The sequence below is a fragment of the Gavia stellata genome, chromosome 4 (assembly GCF_030936135.1).
Source record: "Gavia stellata isolate bGavSte3 chromosome 4, bGavSte3.hap2, whole genome shotgun sequence".
Classification (NCBI taxonomy): Eukaryota; Metazoa; Chordata; class Aves; order Gaviiformes; family Gaviidae; genus Gavia; species Gavia stellata.
The window spans coordinates 25,655,997-25,674,761 of NC_082597.1; the positions used below are offsets into that span (position 1 = coordinate 25,655,997).

An 18,765-nucleotide genomic window follows, 5' to 3' on the forward strand; every position below is an offset into this window, starting at 1 on the left:
AGTAGCCAGCATAGTCATTGCCAAGGAGTCAGAGAAGAAAAGAAACATTAACAGACTAAAGGGGCTAAGAATTACAAGTGTTAACAGGATCCTCTTGCTCTTCAACCTTAAATCGCCGAAGTTCAGGTATAAGCTTGGTTTGCTTTCTTATGCTGCAGCTTGTCTGAGTTTCTAGGACAGGAGGCTAAAAAGATTTTAAATTATTTTAAAGAATGGAAACATTTCAAATATAAAATATTGAATATAGCTTTTGCCTTAACTGTATCCTGTGGCCTCAGATCATTTGGGGTTTTTTGTATTTTTTCCCTGCCTCCTCTGCCTTCCCACTCCTGGTTGCCTTCTGACATATCTGTATTTGTCAGCTGACCAAACCGGTTTAAAGAAGGTAATAACTTTCCTTTCTTGTTTGGGAGTGGTGAGGGGAGAGAGAGAAAATAAAAACAAGTAGTTGAGAGGGGCTGGCGCTGAACTCGCTGGCCTGTGTTGTTGGATGGAGTCTCACCCAGCTTTCCCAGAGACAAGGCAAGATATATAAAAGATGAGGGATGAAAGAGCAATCTTCTGTTTCTTTTGCTGATTCTTACTCTCCTGTTGTTCTTCAGCAGAGAGTCTGCATGCTCTTATCAGATGCTCTGAGGTTTGGCGGTTTGTACCAGAATTGGGCTATTAAAATCATCACTTTTTGCTGGGTTTTTTCCCCCTTGTCACAAAGGACAAAGGCCATCACCTTTTTTCCCCTTGTGTTAAAGCAGCAAACAGAAGTACCTGAAAGATGCTTGATTTTGATTTTTGATCCTTTGATCTTTGATACTGATTTTACATTTTATAATCTATTCCTGATTTACCAAATATGTCCAGGCCCTGTCCTAGCCCAAAAAATACCTCTGTAAAAGATAAGTCAGTGAAAGATAAACCTCCCACAATGACCTTATGTACAGCAGCACATGGTCCTTAGCAGTGGAGAAGAACATGAAAAAGGGCTTGTTGGTTGTGCATCAGCCTGTTTGGGCATCTGGTCTGTCCTCCTGCGCCTCTCCGGTCTGGCAATACCCAGGGTTGCTGACAGACACCTTCCAGGTGGTGCTGGTAGATGCTCAACTCAGGAGAAGAGGATATCTGCCAACTTACCTCTCTGGTTTAACCAGAGTGTTTGAGAGTGGTGGTTGCTAGCTTCAGGGGAGACTGGAAGAATATTTGACAGAATTTTTACAAAATAATTTGAAGGTACTGTGTGCTCTCATGCTATACGGTTTAGCTTTCAAAGACTTGTTTTGTTATCGATGTCTTTGTTTTCAGGTTTGAGAGATTTAAATTCAGATTGCCTTTGAAAAGATGCAGGATCCCACTGGATAAGTTTAATTCTAATAAAGTTTGGCAACTTTATGCCTGGTCAGTACACTGCAGTGACTTGCAGGAGTGCAGCTGATTCAACTAGGTTTGTTACACCCTGAATAGGCCTGAAGATACTTCTGCTGGTATTTTTTCTGTGCTTAAAAATTCAATTCAAACCTGCCCCTTCTGAGGTAGGCTTGCTGCAGACATTAATTCTCATCTGTCAAGTACTTTCTTCAAAGCATGTGTCTTGACCTGATACCACTTTTCTACATTACTGAAGTTAACCTTTCCCATACCCTGCAGTTGTTGTGAAGGTTTTGTTCTGTTTAATCCGTAATTAGAAATAGAAGGTGGCATCAAGCTACATGATTTGAATTTTGAACTTCCATCACATACCAAAAGGTTTCTTCTGCCACCAAGGCGTCCGCTTTCTATGGAAACAGATCTAAGGTGTGAAATGTGGAGCCAGCAAAGTTTTCCCCAGAGCTGCAGAGGAGAAGGCGGTTCCATTGACCCCCATCAGCGCGTGGCAGTCTCTCACACTTACGAACCTAAGATACAGGCCCTGATCTTAGTATGACACCACTACAGCTCCTTGGTTTAAGGAGGACATGCTGCTGATTTCCAGAAGTAACTAGCTCATGTCAGAGCAGAAGGGATGCAGGCTCGTGCTTTCAGTAGAGAGGGCACACCATACTTACAGCTTTATATACTCCCTGTCGGGAAGCAGAGGCTGGGGGCTGCTCAGCCTCTGCTGCAGAAGTCACCAGGTGAGCACCAAGCGACACAAGGGTTGTTGTGCGTACTTAACATCTTCTCCCTTCAAGACATTTAAGATGTGCTTAACCAACAGGAGGTAGTACTTACTCTGTCGCTTGTCTGACATTGCTCTCTTCCTCCAAAAACAACCAAAATAAATCCAGTCGTGAATGCCGAGAGAAGATTTTGCTTGCTGGGGGATATTCTTCTGGCTCCCTACTCACCGCTTTAAGTGTCTTCAAACAAAAAACAAATCTTAACCTTTATTCTCTGTTCTACACAAACTGGAGGACAGTTGGACAAACTCAGTTTTCCACTGAAAGAAAAAATGGAGATACGTGCTGCACAGGAGGAAAAAGGATGTTATTTGGTTTTGGGTTCTACAGAACATGAGCTTCTGAAGTCGCAGTCTATGTCTGTGGTTGTGTGGACCTCTGCATACAGTGAACCACTGAATTTAACTTCTAGAAAGTAAGGCAAGCTACACCTTTGAAGCCAAGTTTCTTCTAATAAGGAAATGTTAAGAACTTACTTTTTTCAAGTATCTTTGAAAAGTGTGGCACAGTTTTTATGTGACTGACACTGATCTGGCTGCTTCGATAATTTTTGTATGTGCATACAGAAGGCAGAATGGACATTTGCATTTGTACGTGCAAAAACTGTGGAACCATGAAGAAGCCTTCAGAATTTAGAGTAAATACTTCTGAAAAACCAGCATGTTGGTTTCTGAAACTCAGGGATCTGACACCACTTTTCCTTGTTCAGTACTTTGTGTATGAAGATGTTCAAACCTAGTAATTCAAAGTGACAGCCATTGTCCTTGCTTAGCACACATGTGAATACAAAGTGAGAACAGCAGGTGGTGTTTGATTGCTGATACTTTTTGAATATAAGAATATTTCAGCCTTGTTGCTCTGACTATTCAATTAGAAGGGAACTATTGTCTCACAACCTGCTTGTCACAGTCAGCTGCAGCCAGCAATAATTAGCTGTGCAGTTATGTTTTTTTTCATTGGTGCTGTTACTTTGGGTTTGATTTAAAGACATTATAAAAAAGCTGTACTGGCTAGGTATGCATACTCGCATGACTGCCTAGTTTCTGAATGCCAACTGCACTGGGCATGTTGTTTCTCTTCTGTGCTGCATTCGAAGAGCTGCTGAGCGGAGACGGTTTCATACTGTGAATATGTTAATTTAAAGCCTGCCATCCTGGGGAATGTGTTTTTCCATCACATTTTGAAATTACTGAGGTTTCGCAGGTCTGAGTTTTTCTGTCTTTTTTTTAAGTTTGGAAAATGATAAGAGATTGCTTCCACTCCCCCTTTTTTTCTTGCTCCCCAAGCAGTCTGCCTGTCAGCACCCTGCTATGTCTGGCTGAGTGTTATTGTTTCCATGCTAACAGGGGTTTTCTCAGTAGCTTCTCTGAGAATGCCTCTCATCAGAAATTCTTGAGATATTTTTCATTCAGGCATGATCTCTCTTAGATTTGGGGGAGAGGCTCTTTGGGAAGGACTTAAAGACAACTTTTATAAATTGCTAAGAACTATTAGGGTAAGTGTTCAGCTGGCAGTATCAGCAGAGGTCCATTGATTGCATAAATTGCAAAGTCTTCCTGGTTCTTTGTCAACAACAGTATTTTAGATAGCTCTTTCACCGTGTGCCTGTTTAGTTTTTCTGTTTGATTTTTGTTTCTTTTTAACTGCCTGTAACTCGAAGCCTTATCTCAGTGTTTCAGCTGTAATACAATCATAGATGAAAAGTGAGAGATTGCTCAATAGGTGAGATGATGGAGCTTGTGTAAAATACTCATAAGCTCCCTTGGTGATCAAGTTCTTATTAACCCTTTCTTTAGGTGGTCCCTAGGTGAGAACTTCTCTAAGGAAGTTACTTTCAAGAGAGCTATCTCCTTTTCCCGCTTCTACCTCCAACCTTGTCCCTTCCCTTGAGCTGCTTCTGCTTCATCCTTCAGGCAGCAGTGCATCATGACTTAATGCTCAGAGGACACGAGTGCGGTGCTGTGCTTGGCAGGCTGCTGCTGGGGCGTTCGAGGGAACTTCACTTCTTGTCACATGACAGCAGCTTCTGGCTTTCTGACATTAAACTGTCTGTGAGCAAGGGGCTGACATACCTCAGAACAGCTCCAAACTTTCAAGTTAGGGGAGAAGGTGACTTGAGAGGAGTCAGTAGACATTTCTATCAAAAACAAGTAAGTGTCCCCTAAGTAAGGCTGGGACCAGCATTACACAAACAACATAACATTAAAGGGTCTCTACACTGTTACTAGTCATCTATTTCCTATCCCAAACCAGCTTCAATGATTTTTGGTCTATAATGCTGTTTTCAAATCAGTAAAACAGAGTGCATTTAACTAGGAAATTTTTCTATGGTCTTTGCTTAGACAATGACCAGCAGCATAAATTTGCATGTGCCAGATAATAATGGGTGCTTATTTCATAACATAAAATTTGCCTGTTGTCTCTGCTTGTATGGGCATATTTTCAAATCACTAGATTTTAAAACATGAAAGAAAAAGCCTTCCATAAAAAGAATTAGTTCTGTTGCATGATGAAAGCTTTAACAAATGCAGTTGAGGGAGCATATGATCTTATATGTCAGGCACTTTCTGTTTTCCATAGTTCTAAATAATCGCAAATTAAGTTAGAAATGTCTCTGGTAGAGCACAGGAGTTAAAGAACTTGGTTTCTCCAGTTCATTGTGGGGTTTCTTGTATGCCCATGAGTGTATTGTTTATTCTGAACAGAGCTTACAGTGCTGCTTATGATTAAGGCCATGTGATGCAAGATTCAATCTTGCGGGGCAGGATGGGGGACACCAGGGCAGCCCCAGGCATCTGGCACCTCCCTGAGGATGGGGACAGGTTGAGGGTTTGGTCTGCTTTTTGAAGATGGCCCAGGCTGTGTTATGAGAAAGAGACTCTTGATGGGCTGCATCTTTATTTTCTTTAAGGTTGTGTGGTGTGAGCTCTACTGAAGGTGAGATAAGGGTTTTCTGTAATAGCATATTAAGTGTCATCTGCTCTCAGCCAAGGCATTAAGGAGCAGCTGCAGATCTTAACTTTCATCTTTTTTGCTTATGACAGTGAGCCAAAACTCAGCATATTCTGCTCAGAATTACCATGATTACTAAGGTCTGGTGCCCAAGGTCTGAGATCTCAAAATGTGTCTTAGACCACACCAACTTGTAAAATCTGTCTCATTTCAAATACTTGGGTCAAAAGAGTGGGTAACTCCAACACTTGGGTTCAACTCAAAATATCATGGTTTTTGGGTGGAAGTAGGGAATGGGGAGGGGGAGCAGCCAGGATGCAAGGACACAAGTTGGCTGAAACTGAACTCAGCCACAAGTGTGGGATGGGGGTAAAAGTAGACATTATCTTGACTCTTGATTTTTCTCACGTGTGCTTATGGCTTGCCAGTCTGCTTGCCTCTTAGCTTTGTTGGTCCCTTTTGAAGGCTGCATTTTCTTTGGACAACAGGACAACTGCAGCCAGGGATGGTTATTTGAGAGCTTTATCCAAACATGGGAATACCGATAGGAGGTATTTCTGCACAGCGCTTTTGACTCTGAACCTTCTGCTTGGTCATCTGCTCTGAGAAAGCAAGATTGTTCGAAGTTTGGTTTGTTCAAGCTTTCAGAGTATTTTGGACGACTCAACTTTTCATTCATACCTTTAAAAGAGGACATGATCAGTGTGCCAAAGATACAGGAGAGTTAATAGTTGCTTGGCTGGATTGACTGCCTCAGGTGTACTTCAAATAGGTTCTTCTGTTGTGATCCATCTGGGGACTTAAATACACAACTAAATCACTGTAAATGATGGTTAGTTAAGCCCTCAAATGATATTAGCTTTGTATCTTTCAACCTGTCATATTTTAAGTCCAGGAGAGAAACATTTTCAGTCACTCGTAATGAAGAAAATGTGTTTTGAGAACATCACTTTGCACAAATCTATAAATATGTTTGTGTATAATATTTAAGATTTCTGTGTTTATTTTACATCTGAATGAGGAGAGGCATAAAGTGATCTTGCCACTTTCTCAGTTACAGTGTGGTCTGAGGAAATGTAATACTAGATATAATTGGACCACATGGTCGAGTATTTTTAATGATCATGAGAAGATTGAATTTACGGAACTATCTCAACCCACAGTGTTTGATACTATTAATTTGCCTTAAATCAGCTGAAGCAATGCAATGCACAGCAGCTATGTTTCGCCTGTACCATTCTGGTCGTTAATAGTTCGTTACAGCACATCACCTGTTAGTTTACTTATTGTAGACACAGTCCTAGACTAACAACTGATAGTTCTCTGTGCTGCTGCTGTATAATCTACTATGGTGATATTCACAGGTATAAGAACAATAAAATAAGATAAAATAAAATAATAATTCATAAATGTATGATATAGTAGGAATTTTATTAAAATCTTAGAAATTTTAGGCACAGTGAAAGAGTATCCTGTAGGTGAGTTTTATATCCCCCAGAGAAGACATATGAGTTGATACCATTTTATTTTTTAAAGTGGATTATAGAACAACAACTAGAAGATTAAAATCCCTTAAGCAGTGCTGAAAGGAAGTCTGAGACAGAATAGCCTAGAAAGTTTCTCCATCGACAATGGCAATGACATTGCATTGCAGTGTGCCATAGTGGAGAGAATGCTTTTAATACAAATTTCAGCAACTTTTTACCTTTCCTATCAAGGAACATTTTCCCAGTGTTTTGGTTTCAGTAATTTCATGGGAGCTTACAGTTTGTGCCACCTGATGATGTGGTACACAATGGTTAGCATTGCCCTTAAGGACAATATTAGTATGAAGGTTGTTGTGAAGCGAATTAATGCCTGTCAAATGCCTTGTGTGCATGTGTGTACATCTGTTTGTGTGTAAAGATAAAAAGTTTGATGACAAAGTTCTTTTAGCTCTCATTGTTTAGAGCTGGAAGGCATAAACAAAGTGTACAACACAGTGCATACTTAAATATTCTGCCAGATAATTACTCGTTGTAAGAGGTTTGAAAATGAAGCTCCAAAATACTTCCTTAAAAATTCAGAAAAGGAATCGTCAGTACGGAAGTTATGAATTAATTAAACACTTGTCTGCTTATATTTTCATCAGCATTCTAAAAACTCAAAAAGTTGACAGGAGAAAGATGTTGGTTGAGATGCATGAGCTGTAATAAGCTGTTACAGGACAAGAGGAACTGTAGCCTGTGGAAAAGAAAAAGATTTGTAACATCACCTACAGTCCTATGTGAATGCCAAGTGATTAAATGCAAGGAATGAGTAATAACTCTGTTTATATAATCTTGCATTTAAAAAGATAAACAAACTAAAAATCATTTTCTGTTTGGTGCTTCAGAACTTGAAGGTTGCCATACTCCTGATGCTTTTAAATTTTTTTTTAAGGGATGGCTTTTACTCAAAATGAAAATCAGCTTGTTTCTTGGGAAAGAAGGAATAAGCTCTGTTATAAATAGTGTTTGGTATGCATTTGAAGAAAAGAAAAGTAGCCTCCTGATTTATTAGAACCAGAATATACTTTTCCTATCTCTTTAAAAGGTACTGTACGTACTCAATAGTTCTGACAGGTTATTTCTCCCACTGGTGTTATAAAGGTTGCACACTTGATTAGGGGTGATGCATCATAATTCTCTGCTTCTCTAGAGCTCCTAATATTAATGGGATGCAGGGACGTGTTTCTGCAAAATACTGATGCAAGAAGCTGAAGTCCTTCAGCTTACATCATCTGTCAGACAATTAGATCTGAATGACACTATTGTAATATTTTTGGCTTAATAATATCTGTTAGATTTATGCTTGCTTGGAGATTCTTACTTAAATCCTTGATTTAACTTTCCCAATAACACAGAGGAGAATATATTGTGTTTTATATATTTGACACAAGGCGCAAGGACCGTGTCTAAGAAATTAACTTGAATGTTAATGTTATGATTAATTTTAGTTTTCAAGAAATAAAAGATGTGAAGAATGCTGCTCTTTAGAGTGTTGTTACTTTTGAAATACTGCTTCATGATAATGGTAATTCAGAACTCACTGAATGTTATGAAAGTCTCCCAAATAGACTGTTTAGAATATATCACTCTAAATTGATTCAAAAGGAGTGCTTATAATAAGAATGAAAGGAAATTATGTTTCAGCAGCATTTAACTGCTAAACATCTGACTGTGGCTAAGGATTTCATGAAGTAGTAATATTTAATTGAACTGACTATAGATGGATAAACTTTCTGGATGGTAAATAAATATTTAACAGCTTGTGACTAATATTAATCTAAAATTAATGGTTAGCTAGTAAAACTATCAAATTCATATAAATGTTTTAAAAATTAAATATTTAAAATTCAGTGTATTTTTTATTTTTTTATATGTCTACCACTGTAGATTAAACAAAAGGTTTGTGTCATATCACATGTGAACTGGACATAGTATCTTACATTTATTATACTCCATTTGCAGCAAAGATGCTTTGGAATTAATATCCAAGTTCTGCAATTTTACTATAATTGGCTTTTATTAATGCTAATGATCAAAAAAGGAGTTGATAAGAAAGGTTTTCTTCAGTCAAGCAATGTCGCTGCTGGAGGGACGATCTGTTGCACAATGCTGCAGCAAATTGTTTCAATAGGATGTTTCCAGCAGACCACTGACTAATGCAAAAGTTTAGGTTCTTGTTTAATTGTACATGACCATTTTCAAGTGTCAACTATTCGTTTTTGATTAAAACTGTTAGTTCAGAATGAACTAACAGAGGAGGAGATTTTATTAACTCATAATATGAAAATTCCCATTCGTAAGAAAATGATTGAGTTCATTTTGGAAATTGGTCTAGTACAATAAGATTGAATCAACTGGTTTATTAGATTTATGAAACCTTTTTTAGTCATCTTTCAGATTGGAGGAGAAGCGACAAGAATCTTCACTGCTTAAAAGTTTCCATTAAAGACTAGCAGAATTTTTTTGTATCAACTCATTGAAGTTTTTGTTTTATGACTTGCAGGTAGTGTTGTATCCAACATCCAATAGCCCAAAGTCAGCTGATCTGCATAAAATGATAGTCCCCAAAAACAGCCAGGACAGTGACTTGAAAATTAAACTGGCAGTAAGAATGGATAAACCACCTCACATGAAGCACTGTGGGTAAGTGTCCATTTTCTGGCTGTCTGTATTTATTATTTTGCCTCATTGTGCCTGTGTTTAAGCATATGTAACTAAAAACATAAAGTTTATAAAACAATATAAATGTGTACAACAGTTCCTATAGAATGGCATTGTGTTATATCCTCATTTTATACATAAAGTTTGGAATAGTCAGGAATAACATTCATTTCAGATATTCAGTGATGTGTAAAGACAGATGATGAGCTAACTCTGAAATGCAGAACTAAGAGTACAGTGTCATTTAGAAACTGGTTTTGAATGTTACAATTTATAGCACTTTGGGAAAAAAAGTTGATATTTAGGAGAAACATATTTTTCCATTAAAATGGGATTAATTATATACCTGAATGTGATGGTACTTGCAACATAGTCTCCCCTTTTCTTTCTCTGTCCACTGTATGGTATTTCTCTTGAAAGGAATTTATGTACGAATACCAGTTTAAGGATGTTTTTTCTGTCTAACACTGAAAACTATATGGAATAGATTATTCATGAAGACAGCTCCCTTAACCAACTGCCACTGCTATTCCTCATCCCAACTAGGCAGTGTTGCTGACAGTATGCAAGGCTGTATCTGTTGTTATAAAGCAATTAACAGGGCTGTTTTCCATCCTTTTAACTTCTTCTGAATTAAGTAGAAGTACATTTCAAAAACAGAGGACTATTCAACATGTTAATGTAGAATTAGTGACCATTCTATTTAGATTTCTTTTTAATCTCCTCCTGTTAATATTCTGCTTGTTATATACAGACAGCAAATACCAAAATTTCCTATATTCAACACTTCTTTTTAAAAAAAAAAACACATTTAAATTTTGGCAAAGCTGTAATTGGTTGGGCTGAAATTTCCTGGGTATCAACCTCAGCCCTCATTTTGGTTTTGGGAAACTTACAGACACAAATGATCGGAACTGTAACAATGAGACTTGCTGGCTGGAGACCTGTGGCTGGTGACCAGGAGCTGGGAGGAAAGAGAGGGAAACCAGTCATGGAGCCAATGGGGGAACTGGAGCTACTGTGCTTGGAGACTGGGACTGATATGAGAAGACTTAGAAGTAGGGCTGCAAATACATGAATATGGGAAATGGGATAATGTGGCAAGAGAGAGAACAGGAAGATCAGGCTGACATGAGTAAGTTGGGGTGGAGAGGACCTAGGGAGGAGAGAAAAGTGCGTGTCTGTACTAAAGCATGATGGTGTCCTGTCAGTCCCCACCCCCCACCCCATTCATTTGCACTCACCGAACACCTCTGAAATGGTTTGGTAATTGTGGCATATCTTTGTCTAGATTCAGTCTACTACCATGGTTTCAGTCTCCTGCTGCTGGAAGGTATTCAGCCAGTTGAAGTAGTGAATGCTGCAGGGGTGGCACGGTGCTGCCTGCATTCTTAAATGGTTTGTCCAAAGGCAGCCATGGGGATGGGATGACTTGAACAACATCAGTAACGAATAATACACAACATATGCATCTAACGTGCACGTGACCTGGTTTGGTTGCATACTCCACACTACAGCTACCTCAGGATATTGTGCTCCCATGCACCTATCCCAACAGATGACTGGGAGAAGTCCCCATTTTTGATCAGGTCACTGATAATGTTGGGGTCGTGCTGTCTGCAATGCCAATTAGGGTATAACATGCAACTTATTTTGACCTGGGTCCAGAAAAAAGGACAAGGCTTCCTCCCATCATGCTTCTGGCTTTACCCAGAGGCTTTCTTGACTGGGAGCTATTCTTCAGAGGGTTTTCCTAACCCCCCAGTTTGCTTTTCCATACTGGTTTATGTCACTAGTCTTCTTGTCTGAGCATTAAATGGATTGCCCAATCAAATATTACCTTCAATAATTTAATTCAATCATTGTCCCTTTCATCTGCTGCTGCTGGTTACTTCTTCACATTGATTTTGAATCCTAATCTCCTGGCACAGTTGTTTACTTCTTCGGTTTACTTCAGGGTCACTGTTGTCACTATTCTCCAGGCAAATATCGTTGTTCTTCCCACCGAAAATGCTCAAGGTCAGTCATCATCTCCCTTTCTGTACAGCCATCAGCTATAATGATTATTACCTACACATTTGTTTAGAAATGTTAGGGCACCGAGGGAGGCCTGTATGGACTGCTCCACCATAAATATATGTGAAATGAAATGAAAGGTTAATAATTCCTCCAATAACCTTTGAAGAGGTTGATGAAATACTGTATGATGGCACTGGAGTTGCAGTGCGAGGAAGGAAAAAGGTGCTTGGAGAAAAAAAAAAAGCCTGCTAGAAGAATTATTAGTGTACAGTCAGGAACCATTAATGTTATGAAAAGCCATCATCCAGACCCTCTCTGCAGCCTCCTCTTGACTTCCTGGGTGAGTATAAGTATTAAGTGGTCAGTTGCTATTTTTTCAAGAGGGATTCCCACCTGCTTCAACATGCAAATGAAAGCTATTCTGGTTCTGAACTGATAACTGTATTATCAGAGAAATCCTCATTTGTGAAGAGGCTGGAAACACACGGTGGATGACGAACAGTGTTAGGGAAGGCAAAGGAATATTTTGCGGTTAAGGTAGTTGAGGGATGCCTGGAAGAATTGGCTTTTATCCCCGTTTGTGCTACACAGAAGGACCTGCCTGTAAGAGACAGGAGTAACTGGTGGTATGTTATTTGTTTCCTGTGCTCAGTTTGTTAAACTGGAATCTGATTTCATAGAGGTGCCCAACACTCACAGCTACTAGCTGAAATTAGTGGAAACTGGGATGTAAATATGCATTGTGCTGTTAGAGTCCAAATATCCTAAAATCTTCATCTTAATATCTGAAGTCTAAAGTTTTTAGTACTTCTGTTCTCCCATTATGAAGTGAGAATAATGCCACCTCCCAATGTCGTAGACATTTGAAGGTAAATCTTGGGAAGCAACTGGTAGAAAAGGTTCCTGCACTCCTCACGAGCTGGGGAAGTGGGGCTTGGTCGCCTCTCTAACACATGGCCAAAGGCTTATGCTGTGCCGGGCAGTGTTATTGTGGTGCCAGGCTCTGCAGCTCCCCAGTGAACCTTCACGAGGTAGAAAAGCAAATAACTCGATTCTCTCTGTAAAACAGCGTTTGCGTAACATGCAATGAAACAGGCCGTAAGAGGAGAAAAAGGTTGAAGAGCTGGAAGGCAGCTGCTGCTATCCTGAATGGTGAAAAGGGCTGGGAGGTTTTTGTTTACTTTATTTTGTTTTATTTTATCTTATTTTATTTTTACTATGTGGTCAGATATCTAAGCACGGTGTCAGCACACAAAAGTGGGGGAAATAAAAGGATGAAAGAATGTGATCATCCTTGCTGCTAGAATTTTGTCATGTCAGCAAGTTAAATTTTACAACCTTAATAACAGACTCCTAATGTAGTTAGTGTGATTATCCCAGTTAAGTTCTAATTCTTCAATTTATTTTTCAGAAACATCTCATGCTTTATCTTTGCCCAATCTTTGAACTAGACAACTTACATTTTCTGTGTCATCTGAGTTAACAAGCTAACATACAAGATTCATACTTGTGTCATAGGAGAAAAAGGCAATCTGTTGGCATTAGATAATGCCTTTCACCTGAGAATCTCAAAATTTATTCAAAGTTGAATTAAAATTTTACCCCACAGCCAAATGCAGAAAGAGAGGTTTTATTAGATTAATGCTCTATCATGATTTAAAAAAATAATGTAATAAGAGACTGTTTTTTCAGATATGGGAGCTACCCTCAAATATTTCAGTTTCTGCAGGGTTAGCAAAACCCACAGGCCCAAGCTAATTGTGGGTTTGCAGTTTTACTCCTTCAGAAAAGTTTCTCCTATTTAAGACTGACTTCACTTATTCACACAAGGGATATGCTGAAAGACTTCAAAGCCTGTCTCACGTTTATGCTTCAAGAATATTCAGTTTTACAAACTATATTGTCTTGTACTTAAACTGAGATTTTTAATTCACAAATAGTACTCTGGACTGCAGCACCTTCAGATCATATTCCCTCTTCGGGTTTCTACAGTCATAACAAATAATTATATTTCAAATAAAATTATAAACCTGGGATTTTTTTCATTATATAAATTGCTTCTAAGAGCAAGAAATAAAAGTCCTTATGACTCAACACTACTATGAATCTCAACTGCAGTTCATTTGTACCTCTGCAAAAAAGAGGTAGCTTTGCTAACCACATTACTTTTACGCTATTGTTTATGTTGACACATTCTTACAACTAATCTAGTGTTACTCCACTAATGTGCTTTTTAAATAAACACTTGATCAAGTAAACGCTCCATGATTTTTCTATGCATTCTGTTATAAGCTTAAAATTCAGGAATTCTCATATACATCTTACAGTAAACATAATCCTATTATTTATTTTAGATAATTTTTTTTTATTGTTGCGTGAAAGGGTCTCAAAGTATGAAACAACCCAAAGGATATATCACCATCCTTTTCTATTTAAACCCTGTCAATAGATTACCAGGGGAAGCATGCACAGCTAGAAATTCTGAGTAACCACAAGGTAAATGTCACTCATTAATGGGGATTTGTAGAACAGTTCCAATTATTCACAATTCATGATACTTCAGATTCCTTTATCATAATTTGTAATGTATTTGTCGTCTTCTCATGGAATGTGGTAACCTTTTCCTTGTCTAAAATGCACATACAAGATATTTTTTTTTATCTTTATTAAGGTAGTGAAGCCAACATCCGTAGAAAAGGAGGTTTTTAACGTTTCTATTAATTTCTTCTGTTGCAATCTTGAATCTAAAACAAATCATCAGGGGAAATAAGCAAAATTTGACCTTAAAACTTCCTATATAAAATGCTAAAAGCCTGTTTATTTCTGTCGAGTTAGAATAGCAGCATTAGTGAGGGACTGGTTCAGGAAGGCTCACTTGGCTCTCCTTAATTCATAATTAAATTAGGGTTGAAAACACAAGCAGGACAGGTCAATCTACTCAAGATATGTGTGTTACTGTAAATACCTTTTCTAATGCGTGGGGGTTTTTTAAGTGCCTTTGAACATCCGCGTGCATTTAAAGCATGCATTATTTTTAAAAGTAGATTTTGTGTCAGTTGTCTGTTAGCATAGCCTAGTGGTTACTAAAGGGTATTATTCTGTTGCTTCCAATCTAGAAATAAAAAAGGAATACTGAGATTTTTTTCAGATTAAAACAATCCTTGTTTTAAAAGGATTAGTAATGCTTAATGGTCATACCAAAAAAAGAAAATAAATAATAACGTAAAATGAAATTCTTACGAATTGAACAGCCTGAACAGAACAATATAATAAAGTAGTATTATTTGGGTTTGACTTCCAAAGTAAAACATTTTAGCACAGCTCTTCTTGTCCAGAACTTTTTTGAAGATTTGAAAGGCAAAATTCATTCTTATAAGTTCTGTTCTGCTTTCTGCTATGACATGTTGCATATAGAAATGTTATACCTTTAATTTCTTAAACTTTTGTGTTTGGAATATACATTCTACAAGCCCTTGGGTACATACATGCCCAGATTTTCTCCCTGTCTCTCATCTGTAAAGCAATTATTTTGGTGACTTTTTCAAACTTGTACTCTCCAAAATTGTAAGGAATCTGTATGAAATCGTTTTCCTCTAACAACTTATTATTATTATTGTTGTTGTTGTTGTTGTTTTTAAATGGGTGTATTTCCAGAATATGAAGATCACCATGAATTTGCTAACCTTTTAATATTTTTTCTCTTGTGCACTTGGAATTGACTGAAAAGTTCTTAGGAGGGTGTTTATAAAAAATAAATATAGCTACTGATTCCTGTGTGTGACTGAAGTATCACATTTCTCCTCCTGCTGCTGTTGTTTTAGAACTAAAGGAAATCTGTGAGACGAATGCCCTGGTTAGCAGTCTTCCAAGATGCAGAATTAGAGGATAAGTAATGTTCCCCTCACGTTTTTATGACACTTGTCACCCATTGATAAAAGAGTTCATTGGAGAGCAAAGCAAGTATAATTATCTCTGTTTTACAGATGAGTGAAATGAAGAACAGGAATGAACAGAGATCACCCAAGGTCACAGGCAATTCAGTGACTGAGCTGAGGATAGCACTGGGGTCTGCTGGCTTCCCAGTGGGTAGGGCTGTATTGTGTGACTGTCACCTGGATAAACCATTGTCACAGCCACTAGTGAGCTCATAAGTCAGCTAAGAAGAGCCACGGGGATACTGAAGTTAGCCAGAACAACAGTGGTGCCAGCTCTTACGTGGTGCTTGTCCATGGTCACCTAGCAAAGAAGGGCAGGAAGAGAAACAGAATTAGCTTTGTAACTCCAAGATGTGTAATCTGAAGGCTAATCTGAAGATGAGATCTGCTCCCAGTATCGTTATTTCAGAGAAATGTGCAAGGTGACCACATTGAAATGACTATTTCAATTCTGGGTTATATTTACAGATAAAGAAAGATGTCAGGAATACAATCGCACTTCTCTTAGCAAGTGCTGCATGCTCCCTGTCACAGATAGGCCTTTATGTTGCATATAATGAATGTGAAACTGGTTTCAGACCTTTCTCTGAGCCAAAACACATGTCAGAATAATTCTGCATCATTTGTTTTACCAACACTAAAGAGGTGAAATAGAAACAAAATTTTGGCTAAGCTGAAATGCCAAGTTTAGTTTCTCTTAGAACAAGTAGGTATACAGTTGCTTCAAACTGTAGAAAATTGTTAGAAACCTGTATGTATCCAGTGTCTTAGAAAATCCTTACTAATACTTGTTATGATATGGTAATATGTAGCATAGACTTCTCCAATTAGTATTATTTTCCATGAGATAAAAACAATAATTTTCTACATTACTTTTCAACAGTTAGTGAAAATACTTTTCACTCATTAGTGAAGACTAACATTTTTCTCTTATGAAAGAAAGAGGGGGCTATCTGAGAAATTCCTGTTCCTCTTTTTCATTTCTTATCAACACAATGTAATTGCCTGAACCGAATGTTAAGTAGCTACTTCTCTAACTATAGCATTTCTTCACCTACATATGTAACTATATCTCTTTGTAACATTTGATTTGTCTTTCCAAGCTTGTGCCCAGCACATCTAATTGTAACCATAAAGTCAGTATGTTAGCACCATCTAGCTTTCTGTTTCTTGCTATTGCACTTTTTCTTCCAGCTTAAAAAGGGGTAGCAGAGCACTGACTTCAGCTGCTGCTTTGAAGAGCACGGTTTTCGCTGTCCTTTGGTAGAAGGCTTATTTTTCAGTTTGTGAACATCGAGACTTCCCAGCCTTCCCAGCACAAGGAAAGTCAGATGGAAGAAAGTGTTGAGTTTGTTTGAATTTTGCAAATTTTACATAACATCAGACAGTTTAGAGTCCTTTTCTGATTATTTAGTCATATAGCCTCACTATAGAAGCCCAAAAATTTAGCTATTTAGGCTACGGCAGAGTTCTCTGAGTTTTTCTCAAAGCCACTAGGTAGGGAGGAATGCCTTGACAGGCTGGTTTATCAATGCTAAGACATTGGCTATAGGAAAAAAAAGGAAAGGTACACTGGAGTTGGTAAGGTAAACTTTTCTCTATATATACTGCATTCAGAAGAAGTATAGTTTATCTACTAGATTAAAATAAATGCCTAATCACCAGACAACAAAGCTTTGGAAAGATTAATTACCACAGCAAGAGGTGAGTTTCAGTCATGTCATCTTTTTTCTTCAGCCTAATTACAGTTTCTCAAATCTAAATTTAGGTCAAAGATAAAATATGCGTAGCTGCCTAGGTGATTTTTAAAAGCTAAGTCTCTTTTTATTTTAAATTAAACTTGGGCTACCTTGATAGATAATAAGACAATTTCACTGCAGATTACCATGCAGTTAGGAGAAATAGCTTAACTTCTACTGATATTTCTTGGTTTTCTTACTAGTTATAAATACTGAACTTCATAGATAAAATAGTGCCTGTATATATACCCTTATGAAGATTAATGAAATTAAATAGATATTTTATATGAAATAAATGTCACTTCAGTTAATTCCTGGGCGGATTTTTTGTTTGCACTGGTGGTAGTTTAGGGTTTGTGATGTCCTCTGACACCTACAGCTTGTTCTGTTTGGCAGCAGACACACTTGATTTATATTTTTAACATCTGAAGTTTTGTTCAAAGCATTTTCTTATCCTATTATAAGAACAGCAGAGTTGTAAGAAATATGGGTAGAGTATACTAGTGCTCTTTATCACTTCTATTACAATTACTCCTAATTAGTCTCAAATACATTTAGGAGGTAAATCTTTCTACAAATACCTGCCATTTGCAACAACAAGCCTTCCAGTATTTTGAGATGACCTGTAATCCGTATACAAATGGGAGGTTGCTAAACTACCTTTGTGCCATTGATGAAAAGATAATCCTCTGCCACTCATTTCTCATGTATGGGTAAAGAGTGCCTGCTGTGAAGGAAAGCCTCGGTCTTCACCTGAGTCTTGATTCAGTAATCATATAACCAAAAATGCTTCTATTTCCTGAGTCTGTCTCAGTTGTTGCCTTGTGAAATCTTGTTGTAACATGTTGAAATACTGTGGGATGCAGCAGTCTGCTGCAAGAGGATCCCGTCACAGGAATCAAGTGCGTATGTGAGTCAGTGGGGTCTAAGTAAAACTTAGTCACTCCCTCTAGCTATGATTTTATAGTATGCACAGTTTTTCTTGTCTCTCCTGTTACTGGCAAACGGGACGATGTTTGCTGAGTGTAGCTGGCCTCAAAATTAGTGCCCAAGTCATTCTATGAACCTCATTCTCATCTACCCATCTAGATGAACTCTTCCAAAGAGTTCCTTATAAGCTAATGGTGATGTCAGTAATACAGGAAAATGAACAAAAGCAGACATATCTAAAGGGAATTATCCACTAAAGAAACTTTATTTATGAACCAAAAATGAGTTAGAGATTTCTTTTAAATCTCACAAAATCAGATACGACCATTTGAGGAGGTCATGGGACTTGGCAGCAGAGAGAGAGAGAGAGAGTTTATACTTGGCCAGCTCTCCACCCTGACTAAAAACAATGTGATGCCAGCACCTGCACTGCAGAACTGTTGGCGTCACCAACATGGTCACAACACTTTTGAATTAGAGTTGGCTCATGCTCAGGCTCAAAGCTTGGACAATGTGACCTCCTATTTCCTTGCCATGTACAGAGGACCTTTGAGACACTGGGCAAAAGATTTCATTGTAGCCTCTGACAGGAAGGCATAAAGAAGTATTAGAGTTTTAGCTAAGTTTCATTGGCTTCAAAGACAGAAAAGGCATGAACTGCAAACCTTTATTTTCCAATCCATATTCAACCTAGACCTAGCATGACAATCCAGAATCTTAGGACTGATCAAGACAAGCGTGGTAGCTGTAGGTAGTTCTGAAGTGCTGAAGCAAAGTGTATTAATGCCAGTGCTTTACTCAACACCACTTACGGAAGATGTGTTGATGAAATAGGCTTTGGTTGAATATC

The 18,765-nt window shown here is 38.1% G+C and overlaps 1 protein-coding gene across 15 annotated transcripts in view; it reads left to right on the forward strand.

The window, feature by feature from the left end:
* Positions 1–18,765, forward strand: part of CADPS2 (calcium dependent secretion activator 2) — a 318,208-nt gene that overhangs the window by 157,336 nt on the left and 142,107 nt on the right. For all 15 annotated transcript variants that reach the window (XM_059817284.1, XM_059817282.1, XM_059817293.1 and 12 more), the window contains one exon: positions 9,135–9,274. In XM_059817284.1, coding sequence (XP_059673267.1) covers positions 9,135–9,274 — 140 coding nt within the window. The remainder of the gene's footprint in view (positions 1–9,134; positions 9,275–18,765) is intronic.